Here is a 24,361-nt window from a genome sequence, read left to right as displayed (position 1 = left end):
CCACTCCTTCCTGAGGGCTCTGGCACTGCCCGGGGTGTACCTGTGCTGCATCCTGGATGTACTCTGTAACTGTTTCCATCCTTCCAGCTACAGCACTGCTACCAGGCATGGCAGTACTGGTGTGTTCCTCTTACCTTAGCTTGCAGCCTGCAACCTCAGGCATTGCATAGAGCAAAGCCCCATAGCTCTGCCCTATCCAAAAGGCATCCTTGTTAGAAGCTCCTGACCCCAATGCCCTCAGGGTTGAAGTCCCACTTTCTCTTCTGTAGCAACCAGGGGTGCTCAGGGCTGGCAGCCCTGCAGCAGACATATCTCGTTCCTTCCCTGCGACCCTACCAGCAAAGCATCTTTTCAGCATGGATGCCCTAACCCCATTGTTTTCCTCCTCAGGGGCAGCTGTTCCGTGGCTCCAGCCTGCTCTTCCGCAGAGCACCCATGCAAGCAGCCTGCTTCCCTATCGACTGACCCCAGCTTGCAGGGAGAAGTACAAACTTGGACTCCTCAAAGAACCCTCAGCTTGTTTCCATATGTATATTTGTTCTTTTTGATCCAAAGTCTGCGGTGCCAGGACAAGACACCTCCTCTCCAGCAAGGCCAACCCCCAGTTGGCCTGCAGTGATCTGGCTTCAGGCTCCAGCTGAGTCAAAGCCCCCTCTTCATGGCTATCTTGATCAGGATGCATAGGAGAGAGAGCAGAAGGATGTTGTTTCTCTGGTCTGGGCTGTGAATCTGAAGACACTGGGAAAGTCTGTGAAACCAGAACATGCTCCGATGCTAAAGAAACCAGCCCCAGGATGCAGGGACAAAAGACTGCTTCGTTCTGCCTAAGCTGAGAAGCAGCAAGAGATCCAGGGCTGCCCTGCTGGGAGATCCTGACAGCAGCACAGCCAGCTCCTGTCTTGTCTCTCGTGGAGAGGGCTGATGTGTATGGCAGGTAGCTTGTGCTGGACAGGGTCAAGACTGAGACGCATACTTTAGGGTATCTAAACACTAGGGAGCACCCCAGCTCCCTAGGGCATGAAAGGGAAATAGTAACTGCACAACAGAAAGGAGAAACAGTCCCACTGCAACGAAGTACAACGCGTGTCCTTAAGAGAAAGCTATGACTTGACTCCAGGACAGCATCAGGACTTGAAGATGGAGAAGGCACTTACGGAAGGACGTGTATGGCACATGGTGTCTGCTGTGGGAAGGCCTTTTGCAATGGGAGGAGTGCATATAGGATGCACCTCACAGTCCAGTGAAGCTGGGTGTACTGCAGGCAGCGTGCATGTTTCTAAGGGGAGGGTTTGGTCCCTGGTTGGATCAGCCCCTGCTCAGGTACAGTGTTTCCATGCTGGATCATGCTGCATCACATGAGCATCTCCCATCTAGAGGGGCATCACTGCTTCACTGATGGGCAAACACAGAGTTCCGTTATGGTGCTGGGCTGTTGTGAGGTGTTGATTTGCTAACTGCTACAAGCAGAAGGGTTTGTCTTGCAATAGAGGCACCAGGCCCATCACTGTCTGAAGCAAAGGAATAAATCTCAGCCAGACAAAGGCTTGGGAACAGAGCCACAGGCTGCTCACACATGCAGTGACACAGCCTTGCATAGCAGAGCTCACCTGTAACAGCAGTGCAGGATTTATCCTCAGAATTACTGATGTTTTTTCTCCCCCCACCCCCCCCACCCCCCTTCCCCACCCCCCAGTTTGAGCTGCTACCACAGCCAGGCATATTTCCCCCACTTCAGTTCCCCACGAAGCAGTCTTTTGCACAGAGTTCAATGTGTTACTGCACTCCCTGGGAGGAGGTTTTGGGGCCCTGAGCAGGCTGCAGGCAGGGGCAGCACCAGCGCACGTGGAGGCTGCTGTCCCCAAAAGCTCCCTTTGGTGTTGTGAAGTCAGTCCTGTCTGTCCTCCCTCCCTCCCATACGGTTTGTGTTACAGTAACAACACTCAATGCATGGCCCTGTCCCCCTAACCAGAAATTATTTTAAAAGAGGATTTCACTATGCTCCAAAATACAGCTATAAAACAACCCTCCTTACTTGTTTCTTTGTCTTTTCTAAGGAAACGTTAATCTGTTTTGTACAACGGGCTCCTTTGCTCCAGAACGGTTTCCATTTAAGACATTTCTTTTAACCCATGAGCTGATTTCCAGCGGATCTGAACATCAGGTGCTGCACAGCCCACATCAGGCAGTGCTTTGCCCAGGAACCTGGTCTTTACCCTCAAAAATAAAGGCCACCTTCTGCTGGTCACACACCTCCAAAGCCTCCTGCAGCACCTGTACCTTACACACACCCTGACTGCCATTACTGCATTGAAAAGTGCTATTTCTTGTAACCACCTCTGTTCAACTCCCTGTGACTCACAAACTTTGCTAGAAACAACTCTTAAACGCAGCTTTCGATCAGTTTCAATGAAAACCAGGCTTCAAAGGCCTTTAGGTCGCACACAGGAGGTAATGCACAACCTCAGCCTGACCTTGGAGCAGGGGCTGCCATTCTTACAGTCATTAACTTCCTTACCTCCTGCTTTCTGGTTCTTCTCGTCCCTTCCTTCATTTGAGGCGTCCCTCTACAGGGACAGTGGCTGCACCAGAAGCAAGCGAGGAGAAAGCAGCACCCGGGCAGCCCCTCCCCTTTAATTGCTGCCTGTTGGTGGGTGCCCAACCCCTGCAGTGCAGGTGGCGATAACGGGGCCCTGCTGCCACAACAGAGGGGCTCAGGGCTGCAACTGCAGTTGGGAGAACAAATGAAGTGGGATGGAAGGAGGGTTGGGTCCGGCACCGAGGGCCCATGCACAGCCCTGGCGCTCCTCTATCTAGCCAGGAAGCAAACCTGTGTTTAAATATTGACTCTCCAGCACAGAAATGGGATGGGTGGAGTTTGCAACCGCCCCGTGCCTGCAGTTTATCATTCCCCAGTGGAAAGCGGAGATTACCGGGACTTTGGCCTCATCTGCTCCCAGCTGCCGAGGGGACAAAGGAGACAGAGGTTGAAGCTGGGAGAGGGAAACTCAGGTCAAGGCAGCCCTAAGCCTCCCTGGGGCCCTTTTCCCGTGCAGAGCTCCGCTGCTAAAAGCCCTTAAAAAAGACCTGAGCACACCTTTCCCAGTGCTGTCACCGCCGTGGGGAGCCAAGCAATGCCCCCGCAGCACTGCTGCCCTTTGCGAGCCTCTGTGTGTGGCTCTCCTGCAGCAGGGAGCTCCATAGAGGCAGGTGGTTATTCGATAATAAAAATAACCCCTGGATTGCTGGCCGGTGCAGCCCAGACCTGCTGGGAAGGGTCGAAGGTGGGGAATCGGGACGGGGGCATGGTGGTCACAGAGCCGTCCCCTCTCAATGGAGGCACGAGGGTGGGCAGGACTGAGGTGGGAGGTGATGGAGAGCAGCGAGCGGGACCTGCGGGGGGCACCGAGGGAGAGGCAGAGCAGGCAGGGAGGGAACAGGGGGAAATCCTGGCTGGAGAGGAGGACGAAAGGCAGCCATGGCTGCAGCCAAAGCACTGAGCTGCAGCCCAGCCCGCCGTGCAGCCGCGTGTCCCCACGCACAGCCACAGCCTCCGGGCAGCTCCGAGGAGGTGTCGAGCAGCCTTTCACGCCCCCCTGCTTTACGCAGAGCCATTTGGAGGAAATTCTGCCCGCTCCCCCCAGCCAACCCCCCCATCCAGCAGCACGCGGGGCCCCGCGGCCTGGCTTCCTCCCTGCGACGAGACCCCGTGCTGAGGGGAAGGCCGAGGCCCACGGGCCTTCCTCCCACCCTGCTCGCACGGCCCCCCCGCCCCGGGGGGAGGAGAGAGAGAGCCGAGGACATGACATTAAGTCTCCCCTGTTTGCAGCACTGCTCCTCTCCCCACAGCACAGCCCCACACGGGGCCGCAGCACCGCCATCCTCACGGCCGCTCAGCCCGGTGCCGTCCCTCCCGGCCGCCCGCTGGCAGCCCCACGCGGTCCCTTGATTAAAACATCCCTAATTCTGTAATCTGGGCGAATTGAGTTTCTTCCTTAAAAGCCGCCTGCGCTCTCCGATCCCGGCAGCGCCGTTCTTGTCACTCTGCCAAAGGAGGTTGGGAGCAGCGTCACATGCAGCAAAGTTTTACAAGCCGAGAGAGCCGGGCTGGGGAGAGGAACGGCAGCGAGATGGACGCAGGGACGGGCCGAGCGCAGGACCCTCCTCCGGGCTCCCTCCGGGTCGACCTGAATGTTTATTTTCTTTTTTTTCTTTTTTTTCTTTTTTTTTAATCGTTCGGAAGAACAAAGACTTCGGGCCGGGGTCGGTGCTTGTTTTGCTGGGGATGGGGGGGGGGATGGAGGCCGGAGCCGTCGGCCCGAAGCCCCGCGTCGCCCTGGCCACGCTGCCGAGACCTCGCCTTGCAACTTGGAAGAGGAAAGAAGGGGGGGAAAAGGAGAAAAACAAAACAGAAAACATATAACAAAATAAAATATGGTGACGTCACTTGGAGCTGGGGTGCCTTCCCCGCTGCCTGTCAGACGTGCCTGAAAAGAACAGGGCAATAAAACAACAGCCGCCTCTGTCTCCCTCGTTAAACACGGCGCTAATTGGATGTTAATTCCTCCTTGCTCTTCTCGCTGCTCGATTGTGAGGACTCTGCCTCGCTCTCCCTCTCGTGCTTTCTTTCTTTCCTGTTGCGATGCTCTGGGCGGCTCGGAGGGACCCCGGACTGGAATAACTCAGGAGTGCCGCATGGATGAGGCCGTGGGGTTTGGAACCGGGGCGGGCGAGATGGATCCCGAGAGCTGCGCTCGCCTCCCGCCCCCCATGCATTGTCCTGCTGGCTTGGAGCTGCTCTGGCCCCATTTTTCATCCTTCCGTGTTGGGTCCGGCATAAAAAAAATATATATTTTATATATATATATATGGTCAAAAAAAAAAAAAAAAAAGAAAAAAAGAAAAAAGCATGATTCAATGACGACAAACCCCCAAACCTCCTCCCAGCTCCCCCCGTCTCGCCGCACACCGCGTGGAAACAGGCGTTGGAGGGAGCCGGAGCAGGAAGTTGTTGTGCTCGGTGTTGCCCAGGTCATCCTTCACGGGTACGTGTGCAAGAGCGGCGGCGCGTGGGGCGGCCCCGTGGGCAACAGCGTGGGGCAACGCCGGGCCTCGGGGGGCAGAGCGGGTGGGGAGAGGAGGGAGGGGAGGGAGCGGCGGCGGCGGCTGCTGGGGGGAGCCATGTGGGAGTCGAGTCCTACCTGGGAGCCGTGCCAACTTCCTGCAAAGGGTTACAGCCCCGCAGCTCCCAGAGCCCACCAGAGGCGAGTTGGCTCTTGTCACGCATCCAAGGCGAGAGGAAGACAGCGGGAACGGAACAGGTACCGCCAACGCCGAGCGGCCTCGTTCGCCCCCCGAAGCTCGGCCGCTTGTTTTGATTTAAAGCCGCCCGAAGGGAAGGCCCCGCACGAGGCCGACGGGTGCCAAGGGTGGGGTGGACGGGGCCGGGGGTACGCGTGCATGCGAGGAAGGGGGGCCGGGGGGGTGGGGGGGGGATGCTGGCACCGCTCGCTCCTCGCCGTTTGGATTAACATGCGGGAGATGCGCCTGTCACTTTGCTTACTGTCAGCGCCTGCTCGGGGATGGGTGACGGCTTTGTTCGGGGTTGCCGTGCCAAGGCGGGCTTGGCAGCAGCTCCCCCGGAGGGCTGCGGGGTGCACGGCCGCCCCTCGGCCCCTGGTGCGGGCGAGATGAAAACGTGTTTTGTTCCGTGCTCTTGGCATCTCCCCAGCAGCGCTCTCAGCCCCTCGGCCCCCCTCCCCGGCCCGCCGGGACTCCCTTTTTATCATCGGCGCAACCCATGTGCTCGCAGCAGCAACAAAAAGGCCCCCAAATACGCCCTAAAACACAAACGGCCCCCGTCCTGCCCCCGCGGAGGCGGTTGCTGCCATGCTGCCCTCGTGGCTGGCGCGTCGCTTTCGGCTTTTTGCCCTTTTTTTGCCCTTTTTGCACCGAGCACGAGGCGGGACGAGGGGGCGTGCGGGCGGGAAGGAGCGCACGGCGGGGGGGGCGCAGAGCCCTATCCACGTCCCCAGGCCTTTTGTTTAACCTGCGTCGACGCACAGGAAGGTCCCAGCTTTATTTCTGCCCCATTTTTACCATTATTATTACTATCCCCCCCCGCTCTGTGCTCGCGCCCTTCGGGGCCAAATGGGGCAGAACTCTTCAGGGTGGATTTTCAGAGCGCCGAGTGCAGGAATTCCTGCCAGCTCGCCTTTGTGCCAGCCTGCCCCGGCCTTCGGCGTCTCATTCGGATGGAGCCTGGCATCCAGGCACCGCCCATTTCTTGGCGTTGAGCTGAGAGGAGAAGGAAAGGGGAGAGAGCGAGCGAGAGAAGGGGAAAAAAAAAAAAAAAGCTGTCTCACTCCAACTGGCCTTTCTCGGAAAAGGATCCTTCCCCGGTGACCGTCCGGATAAGCGGAGCTAAAAGCAGCCACTGCTCCACAACACAACCACGCTCCCGGCGGTGCATCCCCTCTTGCTGCCTCGGTACGGAACGGAACCTGGCTCTCCATTGTTTTGGTTGGTTGGTTGGTTGGTTGGTTGTTGGTTGGGGTGCTTTTTGCCTTTGATTTGAAATAGCCTTTCGTTCCGCCCGGCGCTTTGTTGTTGCTGCAATCCGCCCTTCTCCCCCCAAAAAACCCCTTCCCCGCTGCTGAGGCTGGGATTGACCCACATGGAGGGACGTGCCCTCGTGTCCCACCTCGGAGCACCACTCGAGGTGCTTTTTCCTCCCGCTCCGCTCACCGCCGTCCCCCACGCGGGTCCTTTTCGCTTCCACTACGGAGGGCGGGGGGGGGAAAAAAAAGATGTCGACTCATGTCGGATTTGCAATTCAACATGGCAGCCGCGGCGAGCGTGGTGGGAACCCGCAGCCCCCCGAGCCCCGCGCTGGTGGTGGGCATGGGGTGGTGCCAGGAGGTGGCCCAGGTGGGTGGAGGAGAGGATAAGAGGATCGTTTCTTTTCTTTTTTGGAGGGATCTGGGGACGAGGGAAACGCTGCAGTCTGGTTCTGTTGGTGTTAACTGTTTAGAAGCTGGCACGACGTGCCGGGATGGGCGCGGGGCCGCAGCTGAGCCCCATAGCTGGGCACAGGGCTGTGCTGGGCAATGATGGGCAAGGGAGCCGCAGGGAGGGCTGTCATGGAGCCGTGGTGGCCTCCAGGCTCTGGAGATGCTCCAGCTGGGAGCTGTAGGCTGCCTGGCCAAGGCACGGGGCGTTGCAGAGGGCGATTCGCGGAGCTTCACACCTCTCCCCGCTGTGCCGAAGCTCTCCAGGTCTGGCTGAGCTCGGGGGTTTTGGCCGTAGCGTGTGGGACTCTGCCCTCTTTCTGTCAGACTTAATTGAGGCCCGTTTGGGATGCAACAAAAGCAGCCTGTCTGCAGGGCAGGGTCCCCCTGCCTCCTTCCTGCCACGCACTATGCAGGTGCTCAGGAGCCATGCGAACCGCCCCTCCTCCTTCACCAAATTTTTCCTCCTCCTTCCCCACTCCTGGCTTCCCCCTCCTCCTCCCTTCTCCAAAAACAATATTCTCTCTCTCTGCAAGTGACGCACAGCCCTACAGCAGAGCCTTTGAACTGGCTGCAGAGCACCCAAACGCCCCAGCTCAGCTTCACCTCCATCTCCCACCCATTCTCCAGGGGACATCCCCGACTTTGTCTCGCACCCCACTCACCTCCTAGAGATGCTTTCTCAGGTGCTGGGTGCCTTATGGGCCTGGCAGCAACCTGTGTTGCTTTGTGCATTGCATTTTGGATGCTGGGGTGCTTTGGTTCTGCTCTGAACCTTCCCACTCGCTTGCTCTTCAGCCCTAAGGCAAAGCAGTGCTTGCAGCGGGCCGAGCAGATGCAGGGAGATGCTGAAGTGGGTTCTGAATGCAGCTACCAACCTCCTCTTCGGGGGGAGTGCAGCTCAGGGCCGTGGCCTTTGCTGGCAGTTCCCATTTTTGAGGCTCCTCGCTGTGGTCCCTGGCTCTCGTGCTGCACAGCGGTTGGCTGCGGAGCTGAATGCCCACGTTGCTTTCAGCAGGAACTGGGGGCGGTCAGATCTGGCCCCAAAACGTGGCAGAAAATACCCTCTGCAGCAGAGCCCATTTACATCTGGTTTACATCCAGACCTTTAATGTTAATGAGGAGGGAACATGAGCATTTTCCTCATCGCTCTAGCTTTTCCCTTGCAGATTTTTGACATAAACGGGGGCTGGGGTGGAAGCAGACCTTTTCCACTTTGCCCCCAACTTCTTTTGCTGCCCTGGGAGAAGTAGCAGAGGGCTGCTGCCAAAAAAAAACCCACTGAAGCTGCTGGTATCGCTCCGTAGGGCTCTGCAGCGGGCAGCCCCTTGAGCAGAAAAAATCTGAACTCGAGGAAGACGCTTCTGATATGTCCTAAGCAAACCGTGTGGCCCCATCCAGCCAAGGGCTGCAGCTGTATTATTGCATGCAGCTCGCAGCAAAACAGGGCTCGGGCTTCCAGAACATGGCTCAGCAAAAAGGATAAATTCTTGAAACTGGCAGTCCAGACCGTCCTGATGCTGATTGCCTTTGAACCTGGAGTTTGCTCCCTGGCTGCACCATCTCTGGGGGGAGAGCAGGAGCTCCCCTGCAGGGCTGGATGCACACCCGGCTGCCATAACCCCCCCAGCGGCCGGCAGAGCTGCTCTAGATTTGCACTGACATTCCTGAGAGCAGGATTGGGCCTCTAGGTTTGTCGAGGGTGGCTCTGGGAAATTTCCTTTCCTTAAAAGGGCCAGGTTTGGCCAAGGCAGAGCCTGGATTGTGTTTTCCTTTTTTCCTTTTTTTTTTTTTCCCTCTTTTTTTTTTTTTTTTTAACTTGAAGCTCTGGTGAAACTTGCCTGATTTGCAGTTGCAGCGCCGCTGTGCTCTGCTTGTGTGCAGGCTGAGCCCATGGGGACCATCGCCCACGGTCCGTACAATCAGCTTTACCTCTCCAGCAATCACTTCTGCTGGAGAAACGGGATGTTAAAGGCAGGGGGAACAAACCTGGCCTTTGTGGGCTTCTTCCTCGGCCTTCCCAGTAGTTGCCAGCTCGTTGCAGTGGATCTGGGGGCACAAGTTGAGTGGGATCCCAGTAGAAACACATCCAAGGGACAGATGATGCTCACAGCTCCATGCACCACGGGGGACACGGGGTACCCAGTGCCAGCTCACCATCGAACCACCCCACAGCTCTTCTTTACAAGAATCAGCATTATTTACCTTTCTTGCTGCCGTTTTTACTCTCTATAAATCACCTCTTTCACTCTCCGATTTCCATCCACTTCTTCCACCATCCTGGCTTGCTGCTGTGGGGTTGCTCGTGGCTGCTCTTTGTCTTTGGTGTTACGTGGCTGGTGTGAAAAGTGAGGTGGGGGAGGACAAAGCAAGGTTTGGTTTTGTAGGGCTGTCCATGGGCACTGAGCAGCGCCTGCTTGCCCCACTGAAGCCCGTGAGGGTTGCACTTTGCATGCTGGGTTTGGCATGCTGTGGGAACTCATGAGTTAGTCCTGTGTGCAGAAAACATAGTAGAGGCAGCCCAACAAGGGGCATGCTGCACAGGGTGAGGTAGACATAGCATATTTGCTCAGATGATGACAACAAAGTGTAACCCTGCGTGCACCACCTCGTGGTTTGGAGAGGTCTGTACCCAGGTGCTGCTGCATCCTGTGGCTGCTGCCAGCACATCAGTGTCACCGTTTTGCTGTGCTAGGGACAGAGGAGCTGCCCAAGAGGTTGGACAGGGCAGGAGGCTTCTCCTCACCTGCAAGGCTGTGCCAAGTGCTGCGCTTCCTCCTCTTCCTCCTGCCTGGAGGGGTCTGCAGAGCAGCCACGGCTCCATTCAGCGTCGTTGACTGCTCAGTCAGCATCCTGGGGTGTGATTTGAGCTCACAGGATGGCTGTGCTGATGTTTCAGTGCCGGGCACGGGGACCTGAAGCAGCTTTGGCTGAGCAGGAAGGTTCTGGGAATTACACCAAGAATGCAGGGAGTGGTTCTCCTCTCCTTCGGCCTTGGCTTGCTCAGATCCATGCACCAGCTCGCAGGGGCAGCACGTGGCATCCCATGGCATCCAGGGATGGTGCAGGAGCTGGCACACACTGAGTCTGACAACACAAGCCTAGGGCTGGGAACAGAGGCACCCTCAGCATGCAAGGAGAAAGGGTCCCCCAAGGCCCCACTTGAAGCAACAGCTTGAGCTGTAGCATTTTTCAAGCTTATTCCTCATGTGCAGACTCCATCCAAAGTGAGGGCAATGCTGCTACCAGCGTGACCAGCAGCTTGAACTGCCATGCATCTGCTCCCAGGGCTCCTGTTTGTGGATGAGGATGAGGCTCAGACCCCCCCATATGGGGTCACCTCAGGCCATCCCTGCAGCCATGCTGCTTTGGGAGCAGCTTACTGGGGCTGAAGAGAGCTGGGGTGGATGCAGAGAGATGCAGATAAGGGAGGGTGGGATGTTTCCGCTCCTTTCTTCAAGCTGGCACTGCTGACCTAAGCAGGCTATGAAACCCAACCACTCCAGACGTTTCAGTCTCCCAGAAACAAGAGTGCAGTCCAGTTCTCCAGCATCACCTCCCAGTTCAGTCCAGTGAATCATCGTGCAGCCTGCTGGAGGGTTGCCTCTGATGTTTTAAGCCTGCAAAATCCTTCTTTATTCCCTGGCTTCATTGGATGTGTGCCAAACACATACTGGACATTATCTCAGAAGTGGCTGCATCTCAATGCAGGACATGGTGGCACATGATGCACTGATCCCCAGTGCAGCCTTTGGTGCACAACATGCTCTCATTTGCCCCAAATTGTTCCCCACTGTTCAGAGAGGCAATGGAAGGCAGGAGGAGTCTTGCAGTGGGTTCCCCAAGCAGGAAAACATGAGCCAGGCTGTGCCAGAGCTGAAAGACAGGATAGGTCCCTGGGCTGGAGCTGCATCCAGCTGTGCTGGAGCACTGTGGGAGTTCCTATCTGGATGTTGGCTCTGCAGTCTGGGTGCAGGGAATTAGCCCAGACGTGGTTCCCAGGGCGGGGGAAGGGCCTAATGAACAGAGACAGGATAAAGAAGCAGGTAAGGGCTTCCTGTCCTTCAGGGCTCAGGAGGAAATCCTGCAGCTGGTGAATCTGGATACGATTAGTGTCCATTTCTCCCTGTGTAATCAACCCATCTGCTCATCCCTGCGCATTAGCAGCGCACACCCCACTGCAGGCAGATGCCTCTCAGGCACTGCTTTTATCTGCGTCTGCCGTGGCTGCCCCATGCAGCCCAACAACACGGCTTGCTCTGAGCCATGGATGCCACAACCATGCCTACATTCTGCCCTATAGACTCAGCCAAAGCCCTGAGACAGGTGTGGCCACCAAACCCACAGTGAATGGCAGCACCAAGCCCAGGAAGATGCTCCCCAAAGGGACAGTGGGTGGGGATATTCTCCAAAGGGCTTTGCACTTTCTGGGGAGATCTTTGTACGGTGCTGATCAGCTCAGCCTTCCAGACACTGCCTGTTTCCTTGAGCTCAGCTCTGCTGTAAGTAGATAAAGGTGGATTGGTTTTGGCTGCCGCAATGAGACTGTAGAGTTGTGTTGATCCTGAGTGCAGGTTATGCTGTCTCACTTGGTCATGGAAGGAACCAGGCTTTCAGTCTTGCTGTGTAGAAATGCTGATTACAGCTGATAGGTGCTGATGCTGCTTCCCGAGGAGTCATTCCACCTTCTTTCCCGTGGCAATCTTGCCCAACTATGCAAAAGCTTGTGTCAGCCCAGCATTGGCTTGAAAACACAGGGCCAGATGTCAGCCTGGGCTGAAATGAGGTCAAAGAAGGAGCTTGCATGTGGATCAATCTGTCGTAATGCAGTGGCGTGAGCCTGCATGGTCCTTTAGGGTCTTTGGAAGGGTCAGGCTTGGTGGTGGAGTCGAGACAAAGTCTGACAGTGACCATTCCCAGCCCTGATGTCCTGCATACTCAAACCATGTAAACAAGCTCTTGCTTGTGTCACCTTTTGTCACTGGAACATCTTGAGGGATCCACTGTACTCCATCCACGCACAGGAGATAAAGACAGTCCTTACCCGAAGCAGAGTACACACTCAGCCCAGATCTCTTCTGTGTGCTAAGCAATCCAGGCACAAAGCTTCTGCCTTGTTCAAAGAGAGCCAAAACCCAGCCAGAAACAATCTGAGGCATGCATTAGAGATGAAACGTCTTTGCTTTCAAGGGCCATTTGTTGCTTAACTTCTCAGTGCAACCTGTCTTCATCCCCTGTTGTATGGCTCAAGACAGCACTTTGGGTCCTAGATCTTCTGATTTCTGTTTGCTTTCGAGTGCTGTGATTTACCACTAAAGAATAAATGGAAAGCAAAAGAAAACAGCAGCACATGTTTGCATAGGGCCTCCGTTGTTCTGTGCTCTGCCACTACTTAAACAGAAGCAGTAAATCCTCTCCCTGGACAGAGAGGGGCTTTTGGGCAATGGCGGCATACAAGGCTGGGGAAGATAAACAACCAGAAAAATACTGCTTTTAGGAAATGGCAGTGGAGGATGGCCAATCCACGGGCTGCTCAAAGCCAACACAATGCCATCAGTCAGCAAAGACTTATTGCTATTATCTCTCTGAGGCATTTTTGCATCAAGAAAGAGAAAAGCGATTGATCTGTGTTCTGGTATCTGTGGTCAAACTTGGCTGCAATTAGGAATCTGTATGGTTTCTGAGTTGGAACAGGGAAGTTTTGTAATGAACTACAGAAAACGTGGGCAAACAACCTCCATAAGCACCAATGGTCCCATCTTTGTTAGGACCCATCAGAGCCAGGTTACAGCCTTTACTGTGGGCTGTGACTTCACCTCAGCAGATGCAAAAGGTGAAGATGCATTCAGTGGTCTTTGGATGAGCTCAGGACTGACCAACATCTAAAATAATTTGGCTTATGGGATTGCTTGCAGCAACAGCTTCAAATTCAGTATCTAATGAGTCCCAGAGATGTGGAAAATGAAGCTACCTCTCACCTTAGCAGGCAGAATGCTCCCTACCGTTATCCACCTCCTAGAAGAAAAGTGGTGTGTGCAGTTTGGTGTATGCAGTCCTCCAGCGTAAGATGGATGTGGGTTTCAGATGGCTGTGGCAGTGCTGTCCAAAAGGCTATCTTGGATCTCTGCTTCCTTGGGCTGGAGCCCCAGAGCTGTGTTGGTGAGAGAAAAAGGCAGGGAAGAACTCTGCTGATTTGTGCTTCAGATGAGCTGTAGCATCAGTGTGAGCAGTGCAGGTAAGTTCAGCTCTTTTCTGTCTGGTAGAAGGAGAGGTGTCCTGGCTGATAAGAACCAGGAGCCCATCCATCCAAAGCCAATGTTAGACCTTCATGAAATCTATTGCCTCAAGCAAATGCATTGTTCAAAACATGTTCAGTTAATTAGCAGATTAACTAATTAAACTTCCCACCATCCCAAGTAGGGAGTATCTATCTCCCAGAGGAGAAAACAAAGGCAAAATGACTCAATGAGACTAGCTGCAGGAACTCGGCAACGCAGTTGTGTTAAGCCTGCTGTTTTCCTTCCCAAATCATTTTGTTGTTGTACATCATCCCCCATAGACAAAAACAGAGGAGGAGTCCTAAAGACTTCTGAGAAGGGGAAAGGGGGAGAAGTGCCACCAGACAAGCCTGAAGAAGAAAAGAATCAGCCCACAGATATACAGGGGAGGCATTTTGGTTCACCCGTGTGCTTGCATCAACTAAGGAAAAAAGCTGACACCCTTCCTCCCCATTCAAAAGGAAAGTTTTTCTCATCATCAAAGGATGAAAATTCCTTTGGTTCTTACTCACATTTTCATCCCCTCTAAAATTTATGAGCCAGAAGCCAAATGGTCAGCATGGGGAGGAGGAGCATCTGCAATAAGGCAGTGGGGCTACATTTGTATGGGCTCACACTGAAGGAGTAACCAGAAGGAAAAGACCCGAAGAGACTCCAGTAAACAGCCAGAGGGAATGCTTTGATGCTGAGGAAGTCCAAAGACACAAACACATGATGATGAGCAGCTGACTGCCACAGCTGTACAACACGGTAAGAAAAAACAGAGCTAAAGCACAAGGACTTTGGCTTGCAAGACCCCTGGCAGCATCACAGACCCTGTCTGAAGGGCCCTGGTCTCAAACAGAATTTGGCAGTCTTTTTCTCTTCCCATCCATCTCTGATCCAAAGCCAAACAGCATTCTTTGTTCTATCTACAATCAAACAACCATCCTTGGCAGAAAGTAGACTCGCATTGAAGGATGACCACCAACTCCTGCATTCAGTAATTACTTTCCTGACGAAGAGAGCCTCCTGGGGACAGACGAGGGGCCCACATGCCTTACCAATGCCATGCTCCTGGTTTTTGACTAGCTTTCATCCGGTGAACCCTTCACAGCACTGTGAGATTGAACAGCAACATCAAGGGTGTGCCTTGAATGAGAGCTCCGGGGAGGCCCCTGCAGCAATGTCTGAGGCAGAGAGCATTGAGAGCAAGAGTCCTGTCCTGTGGGAGGGATGCAGCCACAAAAGCAGCCTTGGTCTACCACCAGTGCAGCTCAGAGGCTGCAGACTGGAAGCCATGAGGACAACCCCTCATCAGTGGGCTTTGCTGTCCCAGACCCTACTGAAACCAACAAAACTTGGACCTCTCAAATACCTTCAAAGTTCCCAAACTTTGTTGGCACAAATAGCACAAACCTACCTGTGAAGGAGTTCTCACAGCTGCCCACTGAGCCTGCATGAACAGCTGGGACAAATGCTGACAGCTTGCTACAGGTGATGCTCCTCTTCAAATAAAGAAAATCAAGCCCAGCAATTTAAGAAGTAATAAATCCACAACCATTTTCACCTGGAGATCTTAGGATCATCTGCAGGAGGTTGGGGATATAGTGAGAAACAGCAGTTATTAGAAGTCTGAGCATCCTTGGCTTCTTCACGGTGGCGTTGGCATTGCAATTCTGCTCCAAATTACTCGTCAGGATAATTGTCCTCTCCACTGACTCAATGGCTTACCAGCTTTGTCCTCTGGTGCTTTAATTTATCCCATCTGGAAATGCCACGGAGTGCCTTGTCCAATTAACACCCCTCCTTACAGGGTTTTCCCACAAGATCTGTGCTGTGCTTGGCTGTGGCATTTACAGTTCCCTTCATCCATAGGGATGGGATTTGTAACCGGGATTTCTCACTCATCCTAAGTCCTGGGAACAGCTGTGACTCTCACAGCTTTATCCTGCCCTGTGTTGGGTGCTCTCCCATGAGCTGTGTCCCTCTCTGACCACCTCCTCTGGGCTGGTTTTAGTCACAAAGAGACCTCACCTACGTTGTGGACGATGGGCAGGGTAAAGGCGATGCCCACACGCTGCTCAGGAACATCAAAGATGGCTGTTGTGGAATGGTTTGGGTTGGAAGGGAGAGCAGATGGTTCGTTCTTCATATCCAACCACTTGGGAACCTCTGTCCCAAAGGCCTCGCTGGCTGCCCCGGGTTCCTCTCCCCCTCCCACACTCTCCTGCGGGTGTTATTTACACCGTTTCCTTCCCAGGGAAGTACAGGAGTTGGACGTTACCAGGTTGGTTTCCGTTCTCCTGCCCTGCTCCCATCGGGAGCTGTCACAGAGAACAACCCCACGGAGCCGGTCGTGGTGGGGCCGGAGGTTCTGCCAGGACCTGGCAAAGACACGTAACCCCTTCCAGGACCTCAACCAGCTCACATGTGCTGGAAACCCCGACCCACGGCCCCATACAGCAATGGGGCTGGACAGGGCCACTCAACCCACAGCAGGAGGCAGGGAGGACAGAACCGGGCATCTCTGCCAAGCTGTTCAGTTCCCATTGCATCCAACCCTCCCCTTTCCCCTCCCTTCCCTTCTTCCCTCCCATCTCCGGCGAACAAAATGGCTGCATGGCCATTTTGTTTTCTGCCTGGAAGGGGGAAGCGAGGACGCTGGGACTTGGCTCTTCCTGGGAGGCTGCGGCCATGTTCGAGCCCAACTCTCCCTTCTTGACGTGGCATCGGCTGTAGCAGGGAGGGGAAAAAAAAAAGAAAAAAAAAAAGAAAAAAAAAAAGGACCTTTTGGAAGGAGACCAAAGTGAGAGAGTGGGCAGTTTTGGCATATGTTGAGCACTGAAAATGCCTGGAATTGCCAAACCGAGCTTTTGTGTTAGCAGGGTAAGGCTGCTGGGTGCACGCAGAGCCGCGGGGCTGCACGGTACAGCCGGACGGAAAGGTTTGTTGGCTGCATTCAGTAAAACAGCCCTCCTTCCTCGTGCATTGCTGAAGTACCAGCGAGCACTGTTGTCTAATTTGTTTTTGGACGGGCGGATGGTTTTACACATCGGCTTGGTATGATTAGAGCCGGTCAGCGCCGGACGGCAGCAGTTTAACCTGTTGTGTGTCCTTTCGTTCTTGGTGAATACGCGACCTTTCTGCAGACTTGGCTTTAGCTGATGGGATCCGGAGCGGGTTTTTTTTATTTTATTTTATTGCTATTATTTTGTAGGGGTTTTTGTTTTGTTCTGTTTTGTTTATTGCCCGAAAACTTTTCATCTCGGGAATAAAAAAATCTTCATTTAAATATTAATAGATTGAGCTGCTCCTGGCTTTTTAAGCACTCGCTTTCCTTGCCGGGACGGTGCAGGGCTGCGATAGCAAAGCTGTTTACTGCAAGGATGGATATCCTGCAACACAACAAGCCCCGGGGAGCAACGTGCCTTAAAAGTTGAAGGGAACTTGGTGGCGTTACCATACAACGTTGCGCAGAAGCATGGCAAAAAAAACCACCAGAACATGCGCCAAATAAAAGCCTTGTTTTTTTTTTTTTTTTTTTTTTTTTAAGTGATTCTGCATTTCCCTCAGTTGCTGGGATGGCTTCGCAGCTCGCAGTCGCGGCTCTTTGCTCCCGGATGGCAGAGGGGAATGGATTTCTGGTGACATAATGGGGATCGGCTCTGCCGTGGGTCAGCATTGGGGTGGTCTCACCTCTCGTGGAGGGATTGCTGGACGTCTGGAGAGATGCTGGGAGCGAGAGCAGGAGCGGGGGGATCGCTGTCCTTGCATAGAAAGGTATTTGCCTTCGTATCTGCTTGGCTTTCTTACAGAAGGACAGTGGAGGTGGAAATGGTGGTCTTGGAGTTGGGGTGCATAGGTGGGCGCCAGGATCGCGTCACAGACTCCATGTTTTGGTCCAAATATATGCTAGGGGTAAACACGAGCCCTTTTGCAAGCAGGCTTTGAACTGAAGGAGAGCAGAATTAATGGAAGAGTCCTATAGAATACTGCAGGATGTTCTCTGCGTAGATCTTTGTGTTGTCCTATAGCACTGCGTCATCCTATAGCATTCCGTTTTCCTATAGAATTCCATCATCCTATAGCATTGCATTTTCCTACAGAATTCTGTTGTCCTATAGCATTGCATCATCCTATAGCATTCCATTACCTTATAGAATCCCGTTATCCTACAGCATTGCATTTTCCTATACAGTTCTGTTGTCCCATAGCATTGTGTTATCCTGTAGCATCGCGTTGTCCTATAGAATTGCGTTATCCTATCGAATCAAACACAGAGCACTTAAAAGTAAATCTTTTTGCCTTTCATCTCTTTGATTTTTACTCTTCCGAAGGAATTATGAGACCTCAGTAGCACTTGTTTTTAATTCTGTACCAAAAAATCTGGGGTTTTTATTTCTCCTTCAGGACAGTGTATGCAATATGCTGACTGACCAGGATTTGTGGTCGCCTTTAATCATGGGTTTATGAAGGGTTAATGAAAGACAAGTAGCATTAGGAGCATGTTACGGATGCACATATTGTAGATAAAAACACCAAACTGATTAATGAGGATCGAGAGGTTTCCAAACACCCAACAGGACTCGAGACAACCCCTATCAGATGAGCAGGAACTCGTTAGGATACCTGTTAATTGTTTCATACAACGATAAGCGTTTAATATAAACAAGTGGAGTACTGCCGACGTCATTACGGCATACGGAGGAAAACCCTGCTGAGATGTGGGGCTGTTTTTGGGGTGAACTTCCCCACTTTTGGCGTCCATCCCCCCTTTGCCTCTTTGCAGTGCCTCCAATTAACTCTCGCATCTTCACGCTCGGCCCCAGGGTCAGCTCCACTCTGCTTTCCCAGGACACAGCATCACTGCACCCATCCGGAGCTCCTGAAAACTTTCCCAGCTTCTTCTTTTTTTTTTTTTACTTTTTTTCTTTATTTTTTTTTTTTAATTCTTTTCCTCTCCTTTTTGTCCATTTGCTTTTCATTTCCCCACTCGATGTCACTGCGGCCTTCCCCGCCGGCAAAGCCACAGCGACAAAATGGCCGACGGGCAGCCATTTTGTGGGAGCCGGCAGCGGCTGCGGGCAGCTCCGTGCTCCTCTGCCTCCCTCTGCCCGCTCCCACCGTGGCTCCATGGGGCTGAAAGGGCTCTCAGAGACTCAGCATTTCCCTCTGGGAAGTCCTGCCTGTGCCCGGCACATTTTGGCACAGAGCTCAGCACTGCCGCTATACAAAGGCTGAAAGCTGCGCCTGCTTTGAACGGAGCGACCTCGTTGTTGCATGGTTTCCTCCCCCCTCCTCCTCCTCCATTTCATTCAGTTCTCCTTAATCAGCCACATCAGCTCCTCAAAGCTGTTCCAGCTCTTTTCCGAAGCTCCGTACCAACACGATTTGAAAGGCAAAGGCTCTGCTGGGCTTCTTCGGCCTTCAGACCCACAGACGGCTGTGGGTCCGCCATGAGGCATCTCCTGGGGGTCCCCAGTGATGGCTGCAGTCACTTTTCCATCTCAAAAAGCAACCAGGAAAGCCAGGATGGAGTGGACATTTTGCCTACATGAAGGATCTTGCTGGGAGGAAACCTAGCCATCATTCACCTGCCAATTTCTATCCCATATCTGGCTTACTTTTATGTCCTGGTATGGATCTGGAATGGGAGAACAGCAATTACTGCTCCCCAAAAATCTCCGCACAAAAGATGGTATTTTTCACAGAGGTTTGGCTCACAGCAGTCGAATGCCTGAAAATCGCCCCAAACTCCGGGCTTCAAGAGCTCAGAAGGCAGTGGGTGGCTTTGAGCTATGGGCTCCCGACCCCCGTAGACCCTTTTGGCTGTTGTGTGCAGATTTTTGCAGAGCAGTATTGCATTTAGGCGCTTGTAAATGGAGTGGCTCAGCAGCAGCGTGCTGAAAGGGAAGGTTTTGTGCCTGGAAACCGGGAAGCCATCGTGGTGGGAAGGTGCCCGGAGACAGGAGCAGGACCTGCCGAGGGTGGTCCCACAGCCAGCTTTCCTATGGACTCATCCTGTGATCTTGGGCAGATTTGGTCACATCGCTGCTTCTTTGCCCATCTTTGGACCATAATCCATCCTGGAGAGGGGCCATCCTTGCAGCACCAGCTGTGACAGCGGCGCAGGGGCCACGAGAGTCACACTGATCCTCGCAGTGGTTCTAAGTTGTCCTATCTGACTGCTTTCTTCTTAGGTCCTGGCAGGATCAGGATTGCAGTGTCGGCAGCTTGTTATATACTCATTATATATATACCTATACTCATTAAGACAATTATCGTAATTAAATCTCCCGTTTCCAGGATTACTTGCAGAAGTCAGAAGGGATATATATATATATATTTTTCCCCTCTCCATGTATAACTCGATTGATGTAAATGAGGGGCTATGTAACATAATTTCCCATCCTCAGTTTGATATTAACCCAAACTCCTATTCCCTGCAATGGTACCAGAAGTGACCCTGTAAATGCCTGCTCCTCTGGTTGGTGTCTGTGGCACGAGGTTAAGCTTTGGGAAGCTACAACACTTCCAGATAGAAAACCTGGAGTCAGAAGGAACCCACGAGGATCACTGAGCCTACTGACTAAACGAATCCCTCTGTTCCTGATGGTAACTGCTGCAAAGCTCTGGCTGCTGTTGCATTAAGCATTAAGGAGGGAGGTTTAACCTCTGTGCATCATTTGCTAAGCCAATGAAACAGGAAGAATATTATTTCCCATCAGAAGGCTGTTTGGGATTCAGAGCGCTTGGCGCCGTGGATGGGTTGGGTACTTTAATGCTATAGGAATCAGTCCTGCAACGCTGATTTTTCTGACACTGTTGATGTGTTATCACACAGATAGGAGAGGCCTGGGCCAGATGGCCCGGCACAGTGGGCCATCCCAAGGCTGAGTTTGTCAAAGGAAATTAAAAGACTTAAGTGGGCTGTGCTGACTGCTAGGTGAGAAGGATTTCTGGACAGCTCGGCGAAGGAACGTGGGCGCTTTCCAAGCCTCACTGCAGAGATATCCTTTTTCCTGCCCATCTTAAACTCTCACCCTGGGGACCCCAGCTACAATAGCTGACCAGAGCTTTGGGAATCTCACTCATGCACTCTGCTGCCTGTCAGCTGTGGAAATGCAATTCATTAGGCATCCTCTGTCCCTTTGGTGACGTATGTATTAGCCCCTGCATCTCCCATCCAGCTGTGGGCAGATGGGGCCCCTCCTGCTTCACAGCACTGAGTTCTTTTGGGAAGTCCTTTGGGTCTTTGCTGTGCTGCACATGCAGCCCCTTAACGTGCTGCTGGTGGCTCCCTTTTCCTTAGATCCTCCTTTAATCTTCAAGGGGAAACCTTTCTCATTGCGAGAGAACCTCACGCGTCTTTTAAACTGCCAGCATAATACCTTGCATCTGTAGTTAGGTGTACAGAGAATGAAAAAGCCTCAGAAGGTGAGCCAAGGGCTTGGGGGGAAGCCAGCCTGTCTCTGCTCCACGCTAATAGTGCCTGGCTGTGCTATAGCATTAAAGGACCTGCATGTTGCTCTCATTTGTTTGGGAAATGAGATCTGCTTTGATATACTCAATACCATTACATGTGCAGCCTAAAAGCTTCCTTGTACTCAGTTATTTCTAATCTGCTCAGTTCCCTGGAGTGCATAACAGCTAAATTGATGGATTATCTTATCTAGTCTGGCAGGTTTGTTCTAGATATGCTGTGTGTTCAAGAGGTGAGGTCAGCTTGCCTGTATATTATTTAGTGTTGCTGCAGCTTCAGGAAGGCTGTGCTTGCTGTGTGCATGGTCCTGGGCTCAATCTGCAGAGCTGCTGCTTCCATATGCTCTTGGGTGCATAAAGTTTGCAGCCAGCATGATTGCCAAGGATATACTGTAGTCCAAGTGGACTGAAGGAGGCATAAGGAGGAAAGGGAGCTCCACGACGAGGCTGAGTATGAGACTTGCTTCTTTTAGCAGCACAAAGCCTGATGGACTTTTATGCATTTCTCTTCACAGGAGCCACTGAGCAGTCAGTTCCTGGATAAGGATCATCTCATTGCCCTAGATGGCAATGGTCCCAAGCTGTCCTTGAGGCTGAGGTAGTAGATTGAATAGTTGTGGAGTCCTATCCTCCCTTTGAGCTAACTATACAATCTACTGTCTTTCCTAAGGAGACAGTCAGATCTTCAGTTCGTCTGCTTGGACACAAAGCATGGAGACAGGTGGTGCAAGAAATCCTGCTCTTCCACAAAGCCAGGGAATCACACCAGACCTCTGTACTGCTCTGTGGAGGTGAGGTAGTAGGTTGTATAGTTTGGTGGGAGGGATTCTGTCCCATTTCAGGTGATAACTATACAGTCTATTGCCTTCCTTAAAGAGCAGCAATACCACCGGAGGAGATGCTCAGCCACAGAGCTCCTAGAGCAAAAACAGCACATGGCACCATTGAACAACAAAGTGGGTCTTCTACAGCATCCGGGGCTGTGTTATTCCAGGGTCTGCTCCGTGCCTCAGTCATACGAACAGGGAGCTACCTACATAAAGAAAAACGTCTCTCTCATTTTTAATGGCTGCAAGAGAAACAATGAAATGAGCTGGCTTAGCCCGTGGGCTCAAAGCCCCGTGAGCTGATCAGATTTTGGCTGGTTGGCCCCTGGAAGTGCATTCTGGTTTTGGCCAAGTTCCCAGCTCTCCCATGGGACACAGTTAGAGGGTGGTTCTTTCTGATTTGATAATCTCTATCAACCCAACTCACATGCAAACCCTGCTGGAGAGATTAGGACTCCTATATATTTACATAGGATAAGCCAGCAGTTCAGACCAGTGCCCCATCCTACTCAGGAGACAGGTGTGAGAGAGAGATGAGCCAAAGGCAGCAAGTCCTAACCTTCTTGTTCCTGCCAGGTAGGTGGCACTGACATCTGACAGCACATGACAGCCTGCTTCAGAGCCCTGGCACTTGACAAGGGACAGGGAATGGTTATTTCTTCCCTCTGTGAGAAGCAGATGGGACGACCCCTCTGCCACATTCCAGAGTAAATAGAACCCAGATCACAGGAGGGACTGTAACTCGATGAGGGCTGCACCAGTTTCCCAAGGCTGAAGGATGTCTCAGGACATTATCGCTGGCATCTCAGTGCCAGGGAAACGTGTGAGATCTGAGATACTGAGGAGCAAGGGCAAACCAAGGGCACCTTCTCAGATGAATTGGGAGGGAGAGAGCTGCAATGAGAAATGGGAGCCCTCAAATTTCACCCTGGAAGCGCAACATGGGGCGACTCAGAGCTGGCTGATCGGGCTATGGGACTCCCATCAGTGAAGCAGCTCATTTAAGGCTTCTCTGCTTCTTGGGATAGGGTGTAGCTTCAGGAAGGCTGGGATGGACTTCCTGGGGCTGGGCAACAGCTGGAGGGTGGGGATGCTGGAGTATCTAGCAGCAGAGGAATGCAGCCCTCTGCTCCATACATCTGGCTTACCAGGAGTCATGGGGACCTGCCACACAAAGCTACAGCTCACTCCTCCTCTACACACTCTTACCCTCTATGCACCTCCTCAGGGGAAGGGCTTCTACCCCCAGCATTGCTCGGAAGGTACCAAAACAGCAGCACAGGTATGGGAACAGGGCAGCACATCGGCTTCATGTTTAAGAGGTGTTCCCTGGAAAAGGATTAATCCTGTGGGTCCCAAACGAAATCAGTTCCGTTCCCATCCACTGCACTGATGTTAATGCAGAGCATATTAAACAGCAAAACGGTATGAGATGAAAACTATGAATAAAATACCACTGGAGATACTCTGCTGTGAAAATAAACTTGCTTTGACTATTGTATTTCTTTTTAAATAGTGTCTTTTACTGCCTTCAAACAAGCATGGCTGATGAACTGGGGCCAGGGCTGGCCGGTGCTCCTGACTGTGTGTCATCCAGCAAACCCTCCACGTGACCAAAGCCCTGAGCCCAAAGGGGAAACCAGGGCACGACATGGCTGTGGGGCAGGCAGGGTTGGCAGAGCAGCTGAGGCTGCAGGTCCTGCTGTCAGCAGTCACTGTGCCGGGCCCAGGATGGGAAGTGGTGCAGTTCTGTCGTGACAGACCTCCATAGAGGCAGCAAGACCCCAGCCAGCAGGGATCCTCCATACCAGGGAAGGAATGGCCATGTGGAAACCTCTCCCTTGCATCACTCTGGGCCCCCAGACTCCTGCAGCAGCTTCGTCAGGCACTTGGCTCCCTTCCCTCCAGGAATCTCCCACCAACTCACATCAATGGCCAAGAGTCGTCCAGGCCATCCCCAGAAACAGAGCTGGAAATGCTTCACAAGTCTCCCTTGAACGTTCCATGCCATTCCCTGCTTGCCCACCATACTCTCAACCCACCTTTGCCACGCAGCTGCCTTCCCTCCTTCCCTAAATCCTCCTGGATTTAGGATTAAACCAAACCACTCCAAATCCCCACACTGGCAACGCTCAGCCCCACAGTCCCAGGGCACAGGGGGAAGAGGAAGGAGAATTTGCCTTCTAGCTTTGAATTTGCTGCTGCAAGGAACTCTATAAATAGTGCTTGCACCATTCTGTGACTGCCAGTGTCAAAACTTTCAGGAAAACAAAGTTCAACCAGAAAAGAAAAGATAAAATACTTAAATTCTGGAATGATTTGCTTGGCCTCATGCAAATTCTGCTAGCAGCAATGCTGCTGCTCTGAGCTCCACAGTGGTTATTGAGGCAGGAAAGGGGGAGGCACCCAACTTTGCAAAACAAATCCAATGCTGACCAAGCGCTCTGATTTCGCTGGGAGGAGAAACACTTTTCTGCTCTTTTAATCACTGGTAGGGAATTAACGATACACTCTCCTTCACCCAGATGGACAAACAGTTGCAGCCCTGAAGTGCTGTCCCAGCTCTGTCTCTGCTTTACCCCTGGTAGGGCTGCAGGCCCTGGCTGTACTTCTGTCACCTGTCAGCAGCCCCATGCTGGGTGCTTTTCCCCTTGCAGCTTGCAGGAGCTCAGCCTGCAACGAGACCGTGCAACAACCTGGATGAGAGGTTATTTTTAAATCTGATCCTTAACTACATCTGATGCTTGTGATTAAATAGATCACCGTACAGTGAGGTCAGAGCTGC

The 24,361-nt window shown here is 52.8% G+C and overlaps 2 protein-coding genes and 2 non-coding genes across 8 annotated transcripts in view; all 4 read left to right on the top strand.

Moving 5' to 3' along the window:
• Positions 1-23,077, top strand: part of MTCH1 (mitochondrial carrier 1) — a 29,739-nt gene extending 6,662 nt beyond the window's left edge. For 2 of the 5 annotated variants that reach the window (XM_046904225.1, XM_015299132.4), the window contains one exon: positions 391-2,023. Coding sequence is in view for 3 of the 5 variants with exons in the window: in XM_046904224.1 (XP_046760180.1) it covers positions 391-465 (75 nt within the window). In the remaining 2 variants the exon portion in view is untranslated. Of the gene's footprint in view, positions 1-390; positions 16,212-16,820 lie in introns of those variants that run through there. The other 3 variants (XM_046904224.1, XM_423245.8, XM_040652927.2) reach the window with 3 other exon arrangements.
• Positions 4,107-5,691, top strand: LOC124416953. Its single transcript, XM_046904226.1, has one exon. It carries the CDS (start codon positions 4,552-4,554, stop codon positions 5,689-5,691), a length of 1,140 nt encoding a protein of 379 aa, XP_046760182.1. The 5' UTR covers positions 4,107-4,551.
• On the top strand, positions 21,341-21,423 carry MIRLET7A1 (microRNA let-7a-1). Its single transcript, NR_031487.1, has one exon. It is a non-coding gene; the product is annotated as a microRNA let-7a-1 (primary transcript).
• Positions 21,541-21,623, top strand: MIRLET7E (microRNA let-7e). The gene has a single exon (NR_031486.1). It is a non-coding gene; the product is annotated as a microRNA let-7e (primary transcript).
• Positions 23,078-24,361: the final 1,284 nt, after the last annotated feature.

Source organism: Gallus gallus, chromosome 26 (genome assembly GCF_016699485.2).
Source record: "Gallus gallus isolate bGalGal1 chromosome 26, bGalGal1.mat.broiler.GRCg7b, whole genome shotgun sequence".
NCBI lineage: Eukaryota > Metazoa > Chordata > Aves > Galliformes > Phasianidae > Gallus > Gallus gallus.
The sequence above is the reverse complement of the archived record's forward strand: the minus strand, read 5'-3'. Positions and strand labels throughout refer to the sequence as shown.

Bases quoted from the DNA above. Each gene is read 5' to 3' on its own strand.
- LOC124416953 (XM_046904226.1), top strand. From the start codon at position 4,552: ATGTTAATTCCTCCTTGCTCTTCTCGCTGCTCGATTGTGAGGACTCTG.